General features: G+C 38.3%; 1 protein-coding gene across 3 annotated transcripts in view; it reads right to left on the bottom strand.

Moving 5' to 3' along the window:
- The window catches only part of GK5 (glycerol kinase 5), a 76,947-nt gene that overhangs the window by 26,817 nt on the left and 27,447 nt on the right, over positions 1–22,683 (bottom strand). For all 3 annotated transcript variants that reach the window (XR_013967910.1, XM_080822566.1, XM_080822567.1), the window contains exons 5-11: positions 20,343–20,474; positions 17,498–17,573; positions 16,660–16,721; positions 16,501–16,574; positions 16,237–16,297; positions 6,986–7,112; positions 5,475–5,579 (exon numbers count right to left, since the gene is read on the bottom strand). Coding sequence is in view for 2 of the 3 variants with exons in the window: in XM_080822566.1 (XP_080678692.1) it covers positions 5,475–5,579; positions 6,986–7,112; positions 16,237–16,297; positions 16,501–16,574; positions 16,660–16,721; positions 17,498–17,573; positions 20,343–20,474 (637 nt within the window). In the remaining variant the exon portion in view is untranslated. The remainder of the gene's footprint in view (positions 1–5,474; positions 5,580–6,985; positions 7,113–16,236; positions 16,298–16,500; positions 16,575–16,659; positions 16,722–17,497; positions 17,574–20,342; positions 20,475–22,683) is intronic.

The following is a 22,683-nucleotide window of genomic DNA, read 5'->3' on the forward strand; positions in this document are numbered from 1 at the left end:
CTTTGGCTATCTCTGGGAATGAGGATTATTATAGAGAGAAATTATGTTTCAATAACACACTTTTGCTGATGCTAAATTTTAGTTCTGATTGTCTTTGACTGTTGTTTGCCTAAACTAGACAACTTGAGGTAAACTCCAGAGAAACTGCCACAACAGCTCATGTATAGACAATCTCCTTGCTTGTTATTCTGTGGAATAACAGGACCCCATGGGCATATGGTTATTTGAACAACTGGGAAATGGGATAGATTATATAGTGTATAACTCACCTATCACCTTGGCCAATTCTATGTGGCTGGGATGACAAGATCACTCTTTAAAAGCCAGAGGGTACCAGATGGGGATAACGGATGGCCCCACTTTCTTTATGATTAGACAGGATGATACACCTGGGGATGCTCTTATTTCCTGAGACAAGTCTTCTCCCATTTGCCAGTGACTCCTTGTAATTAGGATATTGTTAAGGCTGGACCTCAAACAAAAAGGGTGTCTTGAAGGTTTCATCCCTCATAGTCTTTTATACTAGAAGCCACCTCTACTGACATACAGTAGCAAACAAAGGCTCTAAGCAAGCATACAGAAGCCCTCCTGGTAAAAAGAGTCTCAAAGCTCACCATGGGGTTTCTAGGATTTACTTAGGACTGCAATATAAAATAAGCAAAACAGGATGCTTGCTCAGCAGGACTCTAAATGATACTACGCAGGCACTGGATGCACTCAAGCCAAGAATTAAATGAAGTCAGAGAAGCACTTCCCAAGAACTGTGCCACTATTGCTACACCACTTGGGGTGCGAAAAACTTCACATGTGTTTTAACATTACAGTTAATGCCTGCAAGGTGTCCCAATTAATAGGGGACATTTGTGATCAATTAAGATCAAGATATCCATTGATCTATTTGACAAAATTGGTAACTGAGGATCTTATTTAAGGAATGTGATCACAATTTGGGGCCTAATAAACGTTCATCCTTTTGCATGTGCTGAGGCATGTACCCCTTGCTGCCCGTCATGACCCCCTGGAGCCACACCACAATCCCCTGGACCAACCCCTGAATAGATTCTAACTGCCATACAGCCCACCACCCCATTTCAGCAGGAAGCAGCCAGAGTGGCCACCATCCCATTCTCTAATGGCAGGTAAGTTTACTATTCCAGGGAGAGGAATGAGTAAGGGATAGGCAGGACTAGGTAGGGAGAGATAGATAGGGGGCTCTGCGATCAGGTCACAGAAATCCTGAAAATGTGGAGATGTGGGGAAACCAGAGGTAAGGGAACAAACTGGACCATCCTGCCCTAGGTGTGTGTGGGGGGGTGTCTTTTATGATAATAGCCTGTGACCAACAAAGAATAATGAGACCCTAGCAGAGGTGGGCCATTGAAGGTGTTATCACTAGTCCTTTCTCAGTGGTGATATCAATAGAGATGTTAAAAGGATTTAAGTTCCCTGGATGGCTTTCTATAAAAGAACAACCATAAAGGCCCTCCTAGGCCTGTCTGGACCCCTCTCTCTGGAGAGCTTTTTCTCTATTTTCACTTAATAAATTTCTATTATCTTTGCTTACATAAATAAATAAATAAATATTTTTTTTAAAAGGGATCATTGATCCTACAACTAATTCTCTTTCCTGGGACTTAACACTAATATATTTTTTCAATTTTTTCCATTTAAAACATGTCATTCCTGGGACTCCTGGGTGGCTCAGTAGATAAGCATTTGCTTTTGGCTCAGGTCATGATCTCAGGGTCCTGGGATTGAGCCCTGTGTCTGGCTCTCTGCTTGGCCTTGGCCGGGAGCCTGCTTCTCCTGCTCCTCGCCCACCCACCCCCACCCCCAGCCGTGCTCTCTCTAGCTATCTCTGTCTCTCTCTCAAATAAATAAAATCTTAAAAAAAAAAGGGAGAGAGAGAAAAAAAAAGAACCCCCCTCCCCATGTCTTTCATGTTAGACTCTAACTGCTGTGAGGGCAGCGGGTTTCTGTGTCATTCACTCATGTCACCTTAGCATGTACAGTTAGCTCCAGGCACGCTGTGAGCGCTCAGTTACTTGTTAACTTAATACAAGCTGGAAGACAGAAAAATTCTTGTAAGATTAAGACAGCAAAACAGAACAAAGAGTGAAGGGGAGGAGAAATGGACTAAATCAAAAAGAAAAGAGATGACCATGTGGGAACCCAAATGTGCCAGTTAACAGTAGGCTAAGGGGGAAAAAAGAAAGAACTGGCCTGTGTGAAAAAGACTTAGAAAATAAATAAAAAAATCAAGACGAAACTTGTTTAAAACAGCTTTTACACCTGAGCTAAGGTGTTCGATCCACTAACGAAGTAGAAGGAAGCCATCATCCAGACTGGAGGTGCTCAGGACATCACACAAAGATATAAAGTTCAGCTAACACATTCAAGGAAATGTCAGGGCTACTTAGGCTCTTACACACTGTTTCTCCTGAACAGGATTAATTTTTTTCAGTATACCCATTAAAATGATTTCTCAAAACAGAAAGAAATATATTCAAATAAATGTCAACTTTTTGTGTGAATTTCAGACAGATACAGATGTTTAGCTTTACCAGTAACTAAAATTTTAAAGTAAATAATTCAACTCTGAATTCTCTCTCCCTCCAGTCAGAACAACAGTCCCATTTCCTTGCCAGAGATGGGACTAGCCTTCAGGAGACCTTGTGCCTCTACCAGAAATCACATCGCTTTTCTAGGTAGGACCATTTAGCCCCATCTCCCAGAAAGAGTTTTCATCATTTGAGAATCACAGTGAATGAGACTAAAGCCAGCAAAGCAAAGATTCCTACAGAGAATGTGCACATGATGTCACACAGAACTCGAGAATTATTTTTTTAACTGATGAATGTGAAGTTTTTCTGCTTTTTCTTTGCATTTTCTGGGAAGGAGTAAAATTAATAGAAGGTACAACTAAAGGAGAAGAAATATGTAACTTTCTATTTCCTTTTTTTTTTAAAGATTTTATTTATTTATTTGTCAGAGAGAGAGAGAGAGAGAGAAAGAGCGAGCACAAACACAGAATGGGGCTGCCAGAGAAGCCTGATTCCTGCTGAGCAAGGAGCCCAATGTGGGACTCAGTCCTGGGACCATGACCTGAGCTGAATGAAGGCAGTCACTTACCAACTGAGCCATCCAGGCATCCCCATTTTCTATTTCTGATAATCAAGACAGATGTCCAAAAAAAGTTAAAAGAGGTACATTTAAAGAAGAGACTTCTGGGGCATCTGGGTGGTTCAGCTGGTTGGGCGTCCGACTCTTGATTTAGGCTCAGGCCATGATCTCAGGGTCCTGAGATCAAGCACCCTTTTGGGCTTCATGCTCAGTGTGGAGGTCTGCTTGAGATTCTCTCTCACCCCCTCTTCCTCTACCCCTCCCCGACATGTGTGCAAACACTCTCTCTCTCTCAAATAAATAAATAAATAAATCTAAAAAAAAAAAGAAGAGACTTCTAAGTGACAAAAGAACTTTGAAATAAACTTTTATAATAATAACTTATAAACAAGTAATCATGCTTATAATGCAGGTGCAGGCTCATGGAGAAGGAGAGAGAAAGGAAGAAAGGAGATGGAATGGCATTTTCTTCCTAGAGTTTTATGTTTTCTGCCAACAGAATTGGATTTTTCTTTAAACAACTCAGCTTAGTTCAAATTAGCAAAGTAGAAAATTACAGCCTGCTCCATAATTTAATCAGAGATACCCACTGTCAATTCTTTGGTATGTAACATTTCACACCTTCTGCATGAAATATGGCTATATAATATGCAGGCTATTCATTATTTACAAAAGCCAAAAAGTGGGAACAAGCCAAACGTCCATTGTCTGATGAATGAATAAATAAATTGTGGTGCAGCCATATAATGGATTATTATTCAGCAATAAAAAGAAATGAAGCACTGACACACGCCACAACATGGGTGACCCCTGCAACACTATGCTGAGTGAAAGAAGGCAGTTACAAGACACCATGCATTATTTAATTGCATCCATATGAAATGTCCAGAATAGGCAAATCCATAGAGACAGAAAGTAGATCCATGGTAGCTTAGGGCTGATGGGTAGCACAAGAATGCCAATGCCTATGGGCGTACCTTTTAGGGGGAATAAAAATGTTCTAAAAGGAGATTATGGTGATGGTTGTGTAGCCCCAAGACAATATGAAAGAACACTGAATTTTACACTTTAAGTAGGCAAATTATATGGTATGTGGATTATAGCTCAATAAAGTTGTAAAATACAAGTAAGAAAGATTTATATAGACTGTCCTGCAACTACCTCCTTAATTTCTCATAGACAGTGTTCTACATCAGTAAGATATATAACTATGCCATTATATGTGACTGTACAATGTCCCACTGTATGGATATACTGACGTTTACTTACTCGATGCTTTACTTTAGAAAGGAACTTATTTCTAATCATTGTATTAAACACTTAAGCATGTACACATCTTTGCATACCTGTATCACTGTTTTCTTAAAAAGAAAAAAAAAAAGAATAGAACTGAGGGCAAAGGGTCTGCACTCTATAAATTGCAACATATTGCCTGCTTGTCCTCCAGAAAGGTCATACTAGTTAATGTTCATTGCAAAGGAAAACAAGAACATTTTTTTTCTCTATATTTCCATCAATGCTGAACATCATCAAACTCCTTAATCTCTGCCAACGGCAGGTGACATAATTTTTATGTACATACATTTTTTAAGATTTTATTAATTTGAGAGAGAAAGAGAGCATGCACATGCAAGAGACAGGGGAGAGGCAGAGAGGAAAAAGCAGGGATCCCACTGTGGGGTTCGATACCAGGAACCCAGGATCATGACCTGAGCTGAAGGCAGAGGCTTAACTGACTGAGCCATGATTATTAAGAATAGTCATTTTTAATAGTTTGATATGACAGCTGTCTATACTTCTGTCCTTTGTTCATTCTTTAGTTATCTTTTTCTAAAATCTTACTTATTTAATTGGGAAAGAGAGTGAGAGAAACAGAGAGCAGGAGTAGGGGGAGGGGCAGAAGGAGAGGAAGAAGCAGACTCCCCACTGAGCATGGAACCCGATGGATGCAGGGCTCGACACCAGGACCATGACCCGAGCTGAAGGCAGACACTTAACTGACTGAGCCACCTAGACACCCCAATTCTTTAGTCATCTTTATTAATTTTTCTGATGTATGCTACAAATCGTTCTTACCAACTTGTCTTTTAACTTTGCTCATGGCACCTCTCTCCTTACACATTCTAATAATTTATACACTTAAATTTATTGCTTTTTTCTTTATGGTATCTGGCCTTAATGCCTAGCCTTTTGCCATCTCAGTGTCATAAAAAAATATCCTATATTTTCTTCTAGCATAGGTCCTTTTATGTCTCAACTGAACAATCCATTCATTCCCTACTCATCGTCAGTCCTACAGCGTGCTTGAATTCTTTAAGTCGGGCCTGTGAAATGTTTAAAAGATGACTTACCTAATTCTTGAGCCCAATTTATGATAGTACCAGTGTCTCCTGCATTGCTTTCAGCTAAGCATACAACTTCTTGGCCAATCTTCCACCCAATTAGAGGATAAAACCCTTAAAAACAAAAAAACAATATAAGTCAAATGTAATAAACAGATAATTCATTACAGAGACATCTACAATTTTTTTTTTAAATTTTAAACATTTATTTATTTATTTGACAGAGAAAGAGAGAGAGAGAGAGAGAGGTCACAAGTAGGCAGAGAGGGAGGGGGAAGCAGGCTCCCTGCTGAGCAGAGAGCCTGATGCGGGGCTCCATCCCAGGACCCTGGGATCTTTTTTTTTTTTTTTTTAAAGATTTATTTATTTATTTATTTGACAGAGAGATCACAAGTAGGCAGAGAGGCAGGCAGAGAGAGAGGAGGAAGCAGGCTCCCTGCTGAGCAGAGAGCCCGATGTGGGGCTCGATCCCAGGACCCTGAGATCATGACCTGAGCCGAAGGCAGAGGCTTTAACCCACTGAGCCACCCAGGCGCCCCCAGGACCCTGGGATCTTGACCTGAGCTGAAGGCAGAGGCTTTAACCAACTGGGCCACCCAGGTGCCCCGAGACGTCTACAATTTTGACTACCAACTGGATTATCTTAAAAAATAGCAAAGTGGCTCTGAAGTCAGTGATCTCACAAGTTTCTAACCTCATAGCCTCAATCTCCTCAACTGTAAAATGGTCTGCCTCAGACAGCTCCTATGAGAATAAATTGAATTAAAGTATAAAATACTTAGTGTGTGCCTGGTATTTAATATGAACAATAAACATTAGCTTTTAGTAGCCGTAGCCATATCTATGTCTCTAAAAACACACAAACAGAGCCAACTACACTATTTTATTTATTTGTCAAGGCTCCTAAGTAGAAACAACCTAATATCATGATGAAATTTTCTATCTTCCATTTTCCAAGTTAGAGGGAAAGGAAGAGCTTGAGGCGGGGATTGAAGGTAAGAAAAAGATTTTAAAACTATCTTTTTGTAACCATGTTAGGAGACCACAGCCCAGATTAAGAGCCCACAGGCCTCCTAGGGTATAGTTCCACAATCTAAATTTCTTGGTTTACATATCCCAGGATGTCTTCCATCAGGGAAACCAATTTCTTGGCAACAGTCATTAAATATGTGTGGAATGTTAATTGAGAATTACCAGCCCCCCCCAAAAAAACAAAAAGAACTGCTAACTCATAAGAGAAAATTTAGAGGCCTAGAAAAATGCTTTAGACAAATATAATAGGTATTACAGGTAAATATTTAGTAAACTGACCAAAATACCCTAATACTGAATTTTCTATAATAATATCTGTCTCTTTTTTTATGCTTTTAAGGAAAACAGGGAAATGGAAATTAACTGTCTCTAAGAATAACAGTGAAAAATATGTTAGAAAGTACTCAATATAAAATGGGAAAAGTGTCACAAAAGTTAAATATGAAGTGATATTTTATCAATAAAAAGGATAAATTCTAACTATTTACCTCCAACACTATGTTGAAGGTTATTTCCAGTATTAATATCCAAAAATGTCCCAGTTCCCATGGTTAGTTTCACGTCTCCTGTGTGGAAGCAGCACTCTCCAAACATGGCTGATTGCTGATCGGCGACCTGCCAAAAATGTTCAAATATAAGATGGCTGGGCATCAGCCGTGGCCCATTTCACTGTATCCCACTGTCTCCTATATTGTATTCTCATGGGTCAACAGATTATTTTCTTTTCTCCTTTCCCTTAAGGGGAAAAAAAAAAAAAAAAGCCCTGGAAAGAACAAAGAGCAACAATAAGCTAGAAGTCTCTTCAGGACTAACATTGTGTGGTAACCAATGTGCCTCAGGAATTTTTAGTAGGCAATCTACTTTATGACCTTTAAATATCACAGGAAAAATCTGAGAAATAAAGGTCAGAATAAAAATTATCCAGAAAAAAACAAAGATTTTTCAACTTGAAAGTGGTTTCATTCATTCATTCATTCAAAATAACTGACCTCACAAATTTCTCTTTTAATAAGAGTGATAGATGTATGCTTAATATAAAGAGATATAGGTCAAAACTACACATTCCCAACTATAAATTTTTGTTAAAAGAAAAATTATAACATTTTGTTAAAATAATTAAATGTAAATTGTCAAGTAACAATGTTCAACAGAGTAAATTTTAAAGCTCTATTTGGCTTTATTAATTGATGCATCCATTCTAGCAGAGGTGAGCTCCAAAGGGCTAAAGAAAAGGAAAGTTTTTGAAAGCAGAACAAGAACAGAGAAAAAAGGAAACTATTAGCAAAGAACCCACTGTTTTGGGAACAGTTGCCCTCCTAAGGTGGACAGAAGGGGTCTATCATTAAATTTCCTAACGCTGACCTGGAAATTCCCATGTTGACTGCGTAAGGGTTACATTTCTGGGGAGCTGAAACTATAGGTGTGTTAGCTATTAAGTCTTGGTTTACCGGCTTGGAGCTGCCACCTTAGGCCTGTGTTTTTCTTATTAACAATTTCCTCCCTTTTAAACAGACTCTCAGTTTAAGTGAGAGATGCGATCAAAATTAAAAGGATTAGCAGCATTCTCCATCACCACTCCAGAGTTCTCACAGCTGTTACTGATCCTCTGTGTAGTATTCAAAGGTCATGATGGTTTTTGCTTAATTTCTGTGAAATTCACAGGTTACAACTTCAGGTTTACAATTTTTAAGTCAGTTGTCCTCTTCATCCCTTTTCTAATGTTCCCGTCTTAGGGAGATCATTTGGTTGGTGCTTGGCAGCTAACATGCATGTAAAGCTCTTGAGAGAATACAATGTACCAGGGAGATTATTACGATAACTATAAACAGGATAATTCCCAGTATTTGGAGTGCACTTCAAAGCCATGGTTCCCAAGACCCAAAACAATTAAAATCAAATAAGTCAAAGAAAGACCCCACTGAAGACGTTACTCTCTTAAGCCAAGCAGCTTGCTCAGTGATCTTATGTAAAATTAAGTTTCGAAATCCCCAGAAGGGTTAGTCCAAATACAGCAGGTGGTGCTGACCAGAGCAGAGATTCCCCCTTGCTGGGCTAAAAAATAATTGAGGGCTATCCTACTATCAAGAACAGCTTTGGCTAAAGAATCTAAGGATGGCTGTTGGGCCTCTGCTGCTTTAGCAGCAGATTCTGCAGTAATTTTAAGAATTGAGGGGAATTTCCTGATCATAGGCTCATTTACATTTACCCCTAACCAGGGAAGTAGGGACCTACCAAAAGGAGTGAATTCCTGAATCATGAAAGCCTCCTGGCAGGTCCTTTCTAGCTCAACAACATAACTTCAAGGGAGTCGCCCAAAGAGTTGTCTTATTTTGCTTGTGAAAAATTAGGGGCTCAGTTAGATTTTTTCCTAGCCTGAACTAAAAGGTTATTCTAAATTCCAAAGGCCCTGAAGCAATGGCCTGTGGAGAAACAGATGACAGCATTAACTTTCCGGGCTAATGCCAGAATAAAAGAAAGGACAAAGGGTTGTACATTTAGTTAAAGTTTAGTCTTGATTCATCATCTTGGGCAGAAGCATTCCGTCCCACATCAGCTACTTCTTTTCCTCATCAATTTGATTTGGAGGTGTCTCCAGCATCTCTAGAAGACCTGGTTGGAGGTGGAACCTTCACAAGCTTTGAGATGTGTACTCAAGGCTCCATTCCTTTTAGTTTTGCAGCAGTGTCAGTGATCAGGAGCATCTGTTAAGATTCCTCTTCCAATGGGGCTCAAGGGCCATCTTCCTCTGCTACTGTTTCCAGAATATCTAATTATCCCGGCTCAGTATACAAGCCTCTTATAGAATTCCAAGAAGTTTTGCAAGGTTTTCATTAAGGTTCGTATGATTTGCCCAGTGAAGTGGATGCCTTGATCACTGGAGATTGTGGAAGGTATGCCCCAAATGGGAAACACGTTTTCTAATAGTTTCCTTGCTACTGTGAGGCCATCACAGCCTTGCAGCAGGGAAAGGATTCAACCCATCCACAAAACATACAACGAATAACAAGAACATATGGGTAACCCCTAGTAACTAGCAGCTGGAATGAAGTCCAGCTGCAGGTGTTCAAGGGGTCTAAAGGGGTAGCTCTGAGGCTCTGGGAACAAAATCAGTTTTCCCAGGATGACCTGACAAGTCAGGAATTGCTGGTAGATTATTTTTACAATATTACAGAAGTCTCCCGACCAATGTCTATTCATAATTTTGGGTCATCTTGAATGTCCTATGGTTAGTGAAGGAATGTAAAAACTGAAAAATAGGGTTTACCAGGGAACTGGGAAAAACTAAGCAGCCATCTTAGTTTTCCCATAGCCCCAACTATTCATTTAATTGACAGCCAGTATTTACCCACCTTTATTTCTCTGATTCAGCAGCAGACCGTTGCCATGTTACAGGACATCAGGATGGCAAAAGTGCGGCAATGAGGGGCTTTTTTTTTTTTTTTTTTCAGAAGCAGAATGGATTTTATGCACACGTGCCAAAATCTTACAACATAAATAAGGTCTTTTTTATTCAATAATGCTTCTGATGTAATTTAACATATCACATGAGCTTAAATCGTTTAGCAAATTCTTTGGTATGTTCCAGGTCAAAGAGACTTAAGCCAACGAAAAGTCCAAACAAACAAACAAACTTCATCCTCTTAAAGCAGAGAGAAAACCAAATTCTCATTTTGCACTAGCTTAGTTTTGATACTAAAACTTACCTGTTCCAATCTTTAGTCAGTCCTGACCACATACACAATTCCTTGCCAGAGATTCCCTTTTTTCTACAACTGTTTTTTCCTCAAAGAATATATCTCCATCCTCATACTTTTTTTTTTTAATCAAAAACATGTATTTTACTTCCCTTGCCTATGGAGATGTTTCCCTTATTATTTATAGTAGTGTTAAGCAAATGGAAACATCAGTTATACCAGCGTTCTTTAGATTGGCAAATTTATAAATACATTTTATAATTTTTAGAAGCATTATGTTTTTAATTTTCCAATGTAGCACTAACATATCCAAAATATATTATAGTTTTCCTGTAACAAGAAGCCATGAGTAGGTATTTCCTTTTTTTTTTTTTTAAAGATATTTTTAAGTAATCTCTACACCCAATGTGGGGCTTGAATTTACAACCCAGAGATGAACTACGCCAGCCAGGCACCACAAGATAAACAAACCTATGTTTAGTAATTGATATTTTAGTATTTCATATTATTTACAAATGACATAGATATTTAATGAATTCAACTTAATTCATTACTTAACCTAACTTAGAAAAACTTTAGGGTGGGGTACCTGAGTGGCTCACTCCTTAAGCAACTGCCTTTGGCTCAGGTCATGATCCCAGGGTCCTGTGGATCAAGTCCCACATTGGGCTCCCTGCTCAGCAGGAGGCCTGCTTCTCCCTCTCCCTCTCTCCCCCTGCTTGTGTTCCCTCTCTCACTGCCTCTCTCTGTCAAATAAATAAAAATTTTAAAATGAAGAAAAACTTTAGGGTGTTAGGTTACCAAAAAGATTTGGGAGACTATTTAAAAGATTACCTAAATTTTTTATTTTATTTATATCTATTTACTTGTTCTTAATAATAACGCTTGTATTACCCATAAGAATTTCATGAGACATCAGATAAAGTCAGTCATTCTTCCAAGTTATTTTTTTAAAATTTATTTATTTGACAGAGAGAGTAGGGGAGGGGCAGAGGGAGGGAGAGAGAATCTTGAGCAGACTCTTCCCTGACTGCAGAGCCTGATGTGGGACTTGATCTCATGACCCCAAGATCATGACCTCAGCTGAGATCAAGAGTTGGATGCCTAACTGACTGAGCCACCCAGGTGCCCCCTGCCAGGCTTTTTTTTTTTTTTTTAATCTGTAACAGAAATTATATTACCTTATTCGACTTTAAGTGAATTAAGGCAGAATAAAAGTTTTAATTTTAATGCTGATAACTCTAAAGGCATGTCTACTTTAATATTCTTTAAAGATCTGTTTATTTTAGAGAGAGAGAGAGACAAGCGGGAGGGGCAGGGGGAGAGGGAGAGAGAATTTTAAGCAGATTCCACATGGAGCACAGAGCCCAATGCAGGTCTCAGTCCCACAACTCAGAGATCACGACCTAAGCTGAAACCAAGAGTTGGCTGCTTAACGGCACGCTACCCTAAGATATGTCTATGTTAATTAAACCAACAACCTTAAAGTAGCTTTCATATCAAATATTTACCCAGATTTTGTGAGCTTGAGAAAATATTTGGATTGGTTTCTTTCTGAGAGTTTTAGGATATCTAATCCTTACCAGTGTTTGCCTTTAAACCAAGTAAACAGAGCTCTTTTACAAATTAATTTTAGCAATACCATCCAGAGGTAGAAAAATATCTCACAATTAATATATACACAGAGAAAGAGAGACAGACAGATGCACACAAAGACCCTATAGTTACTGATATTTGCAGATAAGATTTTTTTTTTTTTTAGATTTTTTTTTTAAAGATTTATTTATTTATTTGACAGAGAGAAAGAGATCACAAGTAGGTGGAGAGGCTGGCAGAGAGGGAGGGAGAAGCAGGCTCCCTGCTAAGCAGAGAGCCTGATACAGGGCTCGATCCCAGGACCCTGGGATCATGACCTAAGCCGAAGGCAGAGGCCTAACCCACTGAGCCACCCAGGCACCCCTGCAGATAAGATTTTTAAGATTTGTATTTGTCCCTGGGATTAATCTTAAGGAGGTAATGTTAGAGTTTGGGAAAAGAGCTCCTTTGCAGGTTTGTATTTTTAAAAAGTCTTCCTTCCCTTTTTTCTCTCAGTATCTGGAGATTGTGGGCTTTGTTTCCATTTATAAGACATGATAAGACATAAACGTCATGGGACAGGGAAAGAATACAAGTTCCTCCAGGAAGGACTCTGCTTTCCTAGAGCTAAAAATTTACAATCTGTTTGAGATAAACAGGGGAAGTTTTGGGATTGGTAAAGAAATAGGTAAACTCTGAATTGCCTCTAGAGCTCTATTTCTAGTTTTATAAATATTGCAGGATAAGGACAATTGCTTCACTTCCTCCAGGAACTGGGTTGCAACTTAAATGACATTATAGGTTGATCTACCTACTCAATTCTGTTATTCTCAGTTTCCTTCTTTTTCCCCTGGGGACATGGTTCTAATTTTAAATATTTCTGGTGGTACAGAATAACAACCCATGGGTGTAAGAAAGGTCCCCAAAGAGGGTGCAAAGGATATTACCTTCCCAAGATCTAAAGTCACTCCAAATGATAGCCACAGAACCAAAATCTGCACGTCCCATGCGGGCAGAAAGACAAGCCCAGTCACGTAAAACTAGAGAAACAAGAAAGCACTATGGATCTCTGGGAGAGAAAGGATCAATAGTCAGTGGGTCTGGATTTGGAAAGGAAGGGACAATGTGAAATTTTATTTTCCTCTCTAGACTGAGCACTACAGACAGAGATTTGGAAGGAACTGGTTCAGGTAAGAATGTTCACCCTTTGCTGGAAGTTTTTCCAGGATACCCTCTGTAGGCTCTGGTATCTACCAGACTTTCTCCTTGGCTGTTGAAGGGAATAACGTAACAGTTTCACCAGAAAATCCCTCCGTTTCAATGACTCTGGGACGGGCCCATATGGGGTCCTCCTATGAAGTAAATACAGGGGTGTATGTAAGGCCAATGTGGTGGAGTTTTGTTTATGGTTGTGTAGTCTTTTCAGAGTGGAAAAAAATTCAGACAAAGGATTAGTAGAACGAGTACTCCAAGGAGGATAAAGCGGAGCAACAGGAACTACGTTGGTCTTACAGTCTTTTGTTTTGGGTACCTCTTCTCCCTTTTTCACTAGCCTTTCGCAATGAGTCTTTTAATGAAACAATATGGGAATTCTGACACCTTTTAGGGGCTTCTGCTTGCCAATGAAAACAGGTATCCCATTCTGTTTAATTTGGGAATCCTTCCTTTCAAGCGCACTACTTAAATGATTTTATCGAATTGGAACAGTCCCCATAATGACTATTGTATTTCTAGGTTGTAATTCTCTGGAAGGCTGGAGCAGTTTGGTAGGATTCTCAGCACAAGTGGAGTTAACCTATATTTCTGTCCAGCTGCATCTAGCTACAAATGGGGTGCAACTCATATTTCTGTCTGGACTTATTTGGGGACCCTTGACCTGACAGTTAATGAGCCAAGTTCCCCAGGACACAAAACAAGCTTAGTAAGATTTTGCCATTTTTGCAAGATATCTACAACTTCTAGAACTATAGTTCTTAGACATAAAACAAACAGGTGCACTGGAAGGTGGCATGCTTTGACTCTTTAGAATTTAAGGATTCCATTAGCTAAAGGCTTGAGTTCTCAGAGCCAAACTAATACCTAAAAGGGATGGGCTACTGGGCCAGGGATCTTGCATGTTTTACAGAGTACCTCATCGTATACAGGTCTTCTTGAGGTTGGTGGGCGAACTTCTATCAATCTAACCCATTTTCTTGAGGTGGTAAGTGCTCTAATAGCCTTCAAATGCTCACCCTGTGCCCACCAATTTTTCCAGTTTTTTGGTCTCTGAGATCTGTTAGTGATAGCCTTTATCTACACAAAACAAGACAAATATGCGCACCTTAATGTATAAGCGACAACCAAGAGATGTTACTGTGTCCCGGCCAAGAAAAGGCCCTGCGCTCACCACAGACAATTCTTGTGGAATCTTGCTGGGGTTTTCCAGCAATTCCAGGGGAACTGGGGCCTGAAAGGCTAGGGATTTGCCTTTGAGCAGACATTTTTCCCAGCTCAGCTGGACTCTAGGCAAAACTGCCAGCTCTGGGTATAACCATCTGGCAGTTCACGCTGTAAAGGAAGGCCAGTTACACTGGGGGAGCTTGAATGAACTAAGAGAGGAGCTCTGAACCAAAACAGAACTTGCCCACAGCCCTCGGGAACAGCAAGAAACACATGAATTCAAAGGGTTCATGGGGTACCATGCCTGTGTTTCTCATTGTCCCCAGATGCTGCTGGAAGTTCACTTTGGATCTTGTTGCTGCCTGCCACCAAATCTGTTAAATAACAATAATTCAACCAAGGAAATTTTTCTTCTTTTTTTTTAAGATTTTATTTATTTATTTTAGAGAGAATGACAGAGAGAGCGAGAGAGCATAAACACGGGGAGGGGGAGAGGCCGAGAGAGAAGCAGACTTCCTGCTGAGCAGGAAGTCCAATGAGGGACTCAATCCCAGGACCCTGGGATCATGACCTGAGCAGAAGGCAGACGCTTAACCGACTGAGCCACCGAGGCGCCCCCAACTGAGTAAATTTTAAAGATCTAATTGGCTTTATTAATCAATTCATAAATTAGGCGGCATCCCATCTAGCAATTACGGGGAGCACCAAAGAGCTACAGAAAAGGAAAGTTTTTTTTTTTTTTTTAAGTAGGCTCCACCCCCATCATAAAGCCCAATGTGGAGCTTTAACTCATGACCCTGAAATCAAGACCTGAGCTGAGATTAAGAGTTGGTCACTTTACTGACCAAACTACCCACATGCCCCAGAAAAAGAAAAAATGAAATTATTAGCAAAAAAAATCCATTGTTTTAGGTAAGGTTGCCCTAAGGGGAAAGGAAGGGGCCTATCAGAAACTTTCCTAGTGCTGATGGAAAAATTCCACGTTGACAGGTAAGGGTTACATTTCTGGGGGGTTGAAACTGCAGTTAGGGAAAGTATTAAGTCTTGGTTTAGGCTGCCATTTTAGGCCCATTGTTTTTTTTCACCCTCTCTCTCTTTCTTTCTTTCAAGATTTCATTTTTAAGTAATCTCCACACCCAACATGGGGCTCGAATTTACAATCCCAAGATCAAGAGCTGCATGCTCCACCAACTGAGCCAGCCAGGTGCCCCTCTTTTTAACAATGTATAGTAATATTTTAAGGACCAAAACTCATCTAAAGAACACTTTGTCACTAAACTTTGACTGTTCCAGCAATACCTTTATCTAAACCTGAGCCTACCATGAAGTTGAGTAAGACTGACCCTCTCTAAATGACCAGGAATTTATAACTTGGAAATAAACTCCCCTTCTCTCACCTGATTCCTCCACCTACTATGGCAATCATCCACCTGGGAAAGATGGTCTGTATTTCCTGCATCAGCTATTACAGGAAACCAAAGTCAAGGCTGGAGTTTCTGCAAAGCCCCTCAACCACGGGACAAATCCTTGAAATTCTCTAAGTTCTAGATCTTTCATTCAGACAGAAAGAGTACAATCAGGAAAGAACCTCAAAAACCTGAAATAATTAATTTTTCACTCTTCTATAGTTTCTCTACTGGTCTATGTTGGCTAAGGATTTTATAAAATATAAATATAACATTTTATTTATTTTAAGTTGCCTTGTCACTGTTTGGTTATACTGTATCAAATACAAACTAAGCACTTGCCCTATCCTTTGTTTTTTGTCTCAGAGTTATCAAATATAAGCCACACATTATTCAGAATACAACATTAAAAAAAATTTAACAGTTTTCTGAAAAACAATACATAGAGAAGTCAGAAAAGATCAGAAAGTGCTTTCATGTCAGAAGACTGGCCCAGTGGGTCCCCTTACCAGAATACAGAAAATACTCCTGACTATATCCAGGGCACATTAACTTAAAAAGAAAAAAATACTTTAATTTTATTCTGCAAGGACCTCTAACGCTCTTAAATATAATCCCAACTATCCATATATATAGTATTTAGTTTATACTATGCATGGAGAAACCCTCAAGTTTTCTACTTACCAAGGCCACTATTGGTATAGGCACGCCAAAGATCTCTTCATCCACTGATCCAAAATTGTGGCTTCAAACAAAATTGATTAAAAAGTCAGTCACAGCTCTAGAAATATTAATTCTAAAATTCAGCAAATTGATTTTCACATAGACCCAAAAGTTATATAATGAACATACAAGCACCTCAAACAAGTAACAAAATGCTTTCCCCACTAAGGCAAAATGAATTCAGGGACAATTTTGCTAGTTTCTATAACTGATGTTCATTATTACCTTGTATCCCTCACAGGAGGCAGGATAGACAGTGGTATCGAAAGTAGGGAAGTAAGGATCCTGCTCCAGTGCATCTGAGCATAAAAATACGTCATCAGAATCCAAGCTAAATTATACAAAAATCGTGATTCAAAAGGAAAAAAAAAACAACAACTTTACCTTAAAAGGGTCAAATAGTCCAGTTGCACTGGCATTTGAAAAATCCGTGGCAAATTCAGAACCTAAATTCACGTTGAAGATATTATATTATCAAGTAGTATCAATCAACAGCTATCCCTAGTTTATAATCTAGACCTTTGTCTGGCCTCAAATTCATTCCAAAATGTATATTTCCAGTGCAAAGTCTCCAAAGCAATTTCCTACTTAATCTTTTTGAACTTTTATAGTTTACGAAAGCTCTTTCAAATACATTGTCACATCGTGATCCCCAGTTTATTTTGTTATTTCTTTTAAAGATTTATTTATTTGAAAGAAAGAGAGAGAGAAAGAGAGCACTCGAGCTGGGGCAGGAACAGAGGGAGAGAATCTCAAGCAGACTCCCCACGCAGCATAAAGACTGACCTCAGGGCTCTATCTTATGACCCTGAGATCGTGACCTGAGCCAAAAACAAGAGGTAGAGCTTAACTGACTGCCACCCAGGCATTCTGATCCCCAGTTTAAGGATAAGGAAAGGGGTTCAAAGGTGTAATAGGATTGCCTATAGTTACCCAGCTGCAAAGGACAAATTTATTACCGTACTCGAGTCTTTACCACTTTTGAAATTAAAACTGTTCCTCTATCTTGTGTTTGAGGTCTCATCACAATTTAAAAATCACCCTCCTCTTACCAACCTAAAATTTACCTACCTTTACTATAACATGTAGTTACTCCAGTACCAAGGAGCAGTATGTCTGGGATAAGGGAAGGGGAAAAAAAGTAACCTCCACTTTTTTAGGTGAATCATTTCTATCAGTCAAATTTCAGTTACTTGAAATAGATCTATCAGATCATCTTTACCTTTTGTGAGCTTATGTAACAACCAGGTATCAACAGTCCCAAAGCAGCAATTATCTTCTTCAACTGCATTTTGCACCTAGAAAACACAACATCACAAAACTGACTCAAAAAGCCTGGGTGGCTCAGTGGGTTAAGCCTCTGCCTTCGGCTCGGGTAATGATCTCAGGGTCCTGGGATCAAGCCCCACACTGGGCTCTCTGCTCGGCGGGGAGCCTGCTTCTCCCTCTTGCTCTGCCTGCCTCTCTGCCTATTTATGATCTCTCTCTCTCTCTCTCTGTCAAATAAATAAATAAAGTCTTTTTTTTTTAAAGGCTAAATTATGAAGGGTATGATTAAGTGCCAATCAGTAAATACAACATAATCCCATTTTCGAGATTGAATGAATATATATAAGAATGAATATATATAAAGAAATTATTTTTAAAATATACTCCAAACAGTTCTAAGCAATTACTATAAGGTAAAAAAGGATTTAATTTTACAAGAAGCATGTGTTACTTTTGTGATAAAAAAACAAAGTAAATATACACATTTTTAGCTTAGACATACGAATATGTCTACATAAACAAAGTCTAAAACAGGATGTATACTATGATTACAGTTCAAATCCAACTCACTGCCTATTTCTGTACAGCAAGTTAAGAATGGTTTTTAAATTCTATAAATGTTTTTAAAAAAGAATACTTTGTGACATATGAAAAAGCATATGAAATTCAAATTTCAGGGTCCATAGATAAAATGGCACTGGAATATAGCCATGCTCACCTGTTTCTGTGTTATTTATGGCTGTATTCGCACTACAATGGCAGAGTAGTTGTGACAGAAACCTATGGCCTTCCAAGTCTAAATTATGACTATCTGGCATGTTAAAGAAAAAATTTGCTAATCCTTAGCATAAAGCATGCCAAAGGAAACAAAAGTATCATAACCTCTTTAAATTAGCCAACAGAGACAATGAAATGATTGTTGAGATATCTTTTTTTTTTTTTTAAACAGGCTCTATACTCAATGTGGGGTGCAAACTCACGACCCAAGATTAGAAGTGGCATGCTCTACCGACTGAGCCAGCCAGGTGCCCTGAGGTATTACTAACGTAGTGGAAACCATGCCCTATATCATACTTCACCACCTCTCCAACTCTTATTTGTCCTTCAAGACTAGCAGTTCCTGGCTCTGTCCAAGCCAGCACTCTACGGAAATCTTCTAACCCTTATCTCACATTATTCCCTTCCCTACTTCCCTCAGCTCCTTAAGAGCAGGACTAAATTTGTAAGTCCAACACCTGGCATATAGCATATGCTTAAAACATGTCTCCTAAATAAATGAGATAAAAAGAATAGCAAATGAATACATTTAAGGGTGAATTATATTTCAACAATGGAAAGGATCAATAAAATGAAAACACATAACATAAACTCCAAAAAAGAAGTCATTTGTGGATTATTTATAACAAATATTTGAAGATTCCATTCAGGTTTTATACCACTTAAATATGGAGTGCTTAAAGTAATATTACTTTATTTCAAATTCTTTTTAAATTTAGAAACTGCGATTCTAAAATTTGTTCCAGATTAGAGAAAGATTAATCTGCATCTCAGTGAGCAGCAACAATGCCTGACAAGTACTAAGTTCATCTGTTCCTTCAAAAAACATTTGAGAGTCAGGTCCTCTGATAGGTAGTAGGCCCATTCAAAAACGCAGAGTCCATATTAGGGCTTCCCAAGCTTGCTTTGGGTTAAGACTCCAAATAGCTCTACCCTGTAAGTAAGGGTAAACTAGAAAGACAGGCTCTCACAGGAAATGAAGCTGTTTTGAATCACCTCAATCATTAACCTGGGTTGAAGTAATCCTGGTGCCTAGAAGAATGGAAGAAACAGGGCACGTGGGTGGCTCAGTTGGTTAAGCAACTAACTGCCTTTGGCTCAGTCATGATCCTGGAGGATTAAGCACCACATGGGACTCCCTGCTCATCAGGGAGTCTGCTTCTCCCTCTGACCCACCACCCTCTCATGCTCTCTATTCTCTCTCTCAAATAAATAAAAAATCTTAAAATAAATAAATTAAAATCACAAGGAGAGATCACTATTTAACTACCAAAGTGGCTAAAATTAAAAAAAAAAACCACTGATAATACCAATTATGATGGTACATGAAATATGAAGTCCTCTCATTGATTGATGGTGGGTAAATAAATTATCAAAAACTGTGGGAAAATTTTGGACATTATCCACTAAAAGTGAAGAGAGATATATATACACATTCATGCCCTAAAAACCCCATTCCCATGTATAAATACAGCAGAAATGCCTTTATATATACCCCGAAGACAGCATTATTCGTAATAGCCCCAAACTAGAAATAACTCAAATGCACACAAACAGAATGGATAAATGGATAGTGATAAAATCATATATTGGACACTAAATAGCAATGAAAATATAAGAAAATTAATTTACACATTAATACAAATTTTTTAAAAATTCAGGTAAAACTACAGTGTTGAGGGAAAAAAACACCTAAGTAAAAAAGTAAAAGTAGAAAGAAAATGGGATACACAGTATCGCAATGTTCTATTTCTTGATTCAAGTAGTGTTATACGGATGTTTGCTCCACAATCAATGAGTGGTAAATTTTTGTTTTGTCTGTTTTCCTATATGTGTTATGACTTACAATAAAGAATTTTAAAAAAATAGAGTAAAGATTCCTGTATTCCATCCCAATATGTAGTGGACACTTAATTTTCCCTCAAATAATCAAATTACTATTGTTATTCCTTTACTTTTTCTTCCCTATAGTCCACACACACACATACACACACATACACACACACACAATCTTTCCTTACCTCAACCAAGTTCTGTAAAATCCAGGCCAATCTCAAAGAAACATGCTGGTTTGTGAAACTGAACAAACTGACTGTTAAAAATCGTTTATTTCTAGTAAAAAAGTGCAGCACTCGGCAGAAATTCTGTAATAGCTATTAAAAAAAAAGACATTTTAGGAAAATACATTTAATGATGTTTGATACTTCTATATTAATTCTACACACATGAAAACAAACCCAATAACAAACAAATCATTCAACTACTTATAGGGTTTTTAGCACTTAAAGAAAAGAAGTAAAGTAATATTACTCTAAGTGGATAATTTGTATTCTAACATATGAAATGTAACATATCTACTATGACCTTCTTTAGCAAACACAAGAAGTTCAAGATAAAGTCTTTATTTTATTTTTTTTAATTTTTTTTTATTTCTTTATTTGACAGAGGGAGAGATCACAAGTAGGCAGAGAGGCAGGCAGAGAGAGGGGGAAGCAGGCTCCCTCCTGAGCAGAGAGCCCGATGCAGGACTCGATCCCAGGACCCTGGGATCATGACCTGAGCTGAAGGCAGAGGCTTTAACCCCCTGAGCCACCTAGGCGCCCCAAGATAAAGTCTTTTAAAATAAAAGGGAGAGAGTCAAGGGAGAAGGCTATATTCTGATTAGAAACATATTTTTAGTGAAGTCAATATTAAACCATAAGGGAAACTCCACTACACATTAAGTACCTAAAATCTGGGGTGTATGATTTCATTTAATACTATCTGTACTTAGCTCAATCAAAGGTGAAATATATATAGTTTAAAATTTACTTCTTAGTAAACAAAATCTTAAATTAAAAAGAAAAAGTCTTTCTAGAAAGCCAGCTTTGAGTTTTAGGTTAGTCAGACATAGTAAAAAATAAATAAATAAAAGAATAAAAACTTTATCCTGCCGCCTACTATAAGAATGCAGATGGACAATTCAACTTCTGAAACTGGTATTTTACAAAATATTCACTTATAGAGAATTTACCCACTTTTTGCATTTTCTTCCTCTGTTATTGCCTACTCCTCCCCTAAACAATATATTTAAAGGGGCGTCTGGGTGGCTCAGTTGGTTAAGCGTCCAACTCTTGATTTCAGCTTAGGTCCTGATCTCAGGGTCATGAGATGGAGCCCTGCACCAGGCTCCACACTGGGTATGCACCCTGGTTAAGATTGTCTTTTTCCCGGGGTGCCTGGGTGGCTTAGTGGGTTAAAGCCTCTGCCTTCGGGCTTGGGTCATGATCCTAGGGTCCTGGGATTGAGCCCCGCATCGGGCTCTCTGCTCAGCAGGGAGCCTGCTTCCCCCTCTCCCTCTCTCTCTCTGCCTACTTGTGATCTCTCTCTCTGTCAAATAAATAAATAAATAATCTAAAAATAAATAAATAAAAAATAAAAGTGGAATAGTTATATAAAGTTTAAAAAAAAAAAAAGATTGTCTTTCTCCTTCTCCCTCTGCCCCTCCCTCCCCACTCACATGCACATGCTCTGTCAAAAACATTTTTTAAAAATATATATGTATAAAAAAAATAAAAATAAAAATAAAAAAAATAAAAATATATATGTATATTTTTAAAAGATTTTATTTATTTACTAAAATAATAAACACAACAATCAAGAAAATGTATAAACTCAATTCTCTTTACATTTCAGTCTTGTCCCTTTTTTTGGAACAATGAGCCCCAGTTCAATTTTTTTCCTTTCCATTTTGGTGAGAGCATTTAAGTTCTCTTAGCAAATCTCAGTTATATAATACAGTGTTATCAACTATGGTCATCGTGTTATACATTAGATCCTCAAACCTGTTCATCTTATAACTGAAAGTTTGCACCCTTTCAACTTCCTTTTCACCTTATTCAGTGTTCAAACCTTCTGTGTTTCTTTATATTTTGTATTGCTTTTTAAAAGATAAGAGTTTCTGAAAGTATTTAAAATGACCACCCATAATACTTCCTCTGATGTGTTATATTTTAAAGAATGCTTCAAACTGAAAGCAGTTCTTCCTCCTCAAGAACACCATACTTAAAAAAAAAAAAAAAGAAAAACACTATACTTTCCTCTATTAAAAAAATTACATTTAATATCCTTCAGGGATCTTCTATTAAAATACAGATACCGGAAAAAAAAAAATACAGATACGGGGGGAGGCACACAAAAAGTATGGAGAGTTCTCACAACTGCACTTTTATTCAACATACGAACAATTAACCTTTTGTTTTTACATTTAACAAATATTTATTGAGTACCTTCTATGTACTAAGGACTGTGCTAGGCCTTGAGAAAGCAGAATGAACAATATAGGCAGAATCCCTGCCTTCTTGAAATTTACATTCTAACGGG

This window comes from Martes martes, assembly GCF_963455335.1.
Source record: "Martes martes genome assembly, chromosome: 1".
Taxonomy (NCBI): Eukaryota; Metazoa; Chordata; class Mammalia; order Carnivora; family Mustelidae; genus Martes; species Martes martes.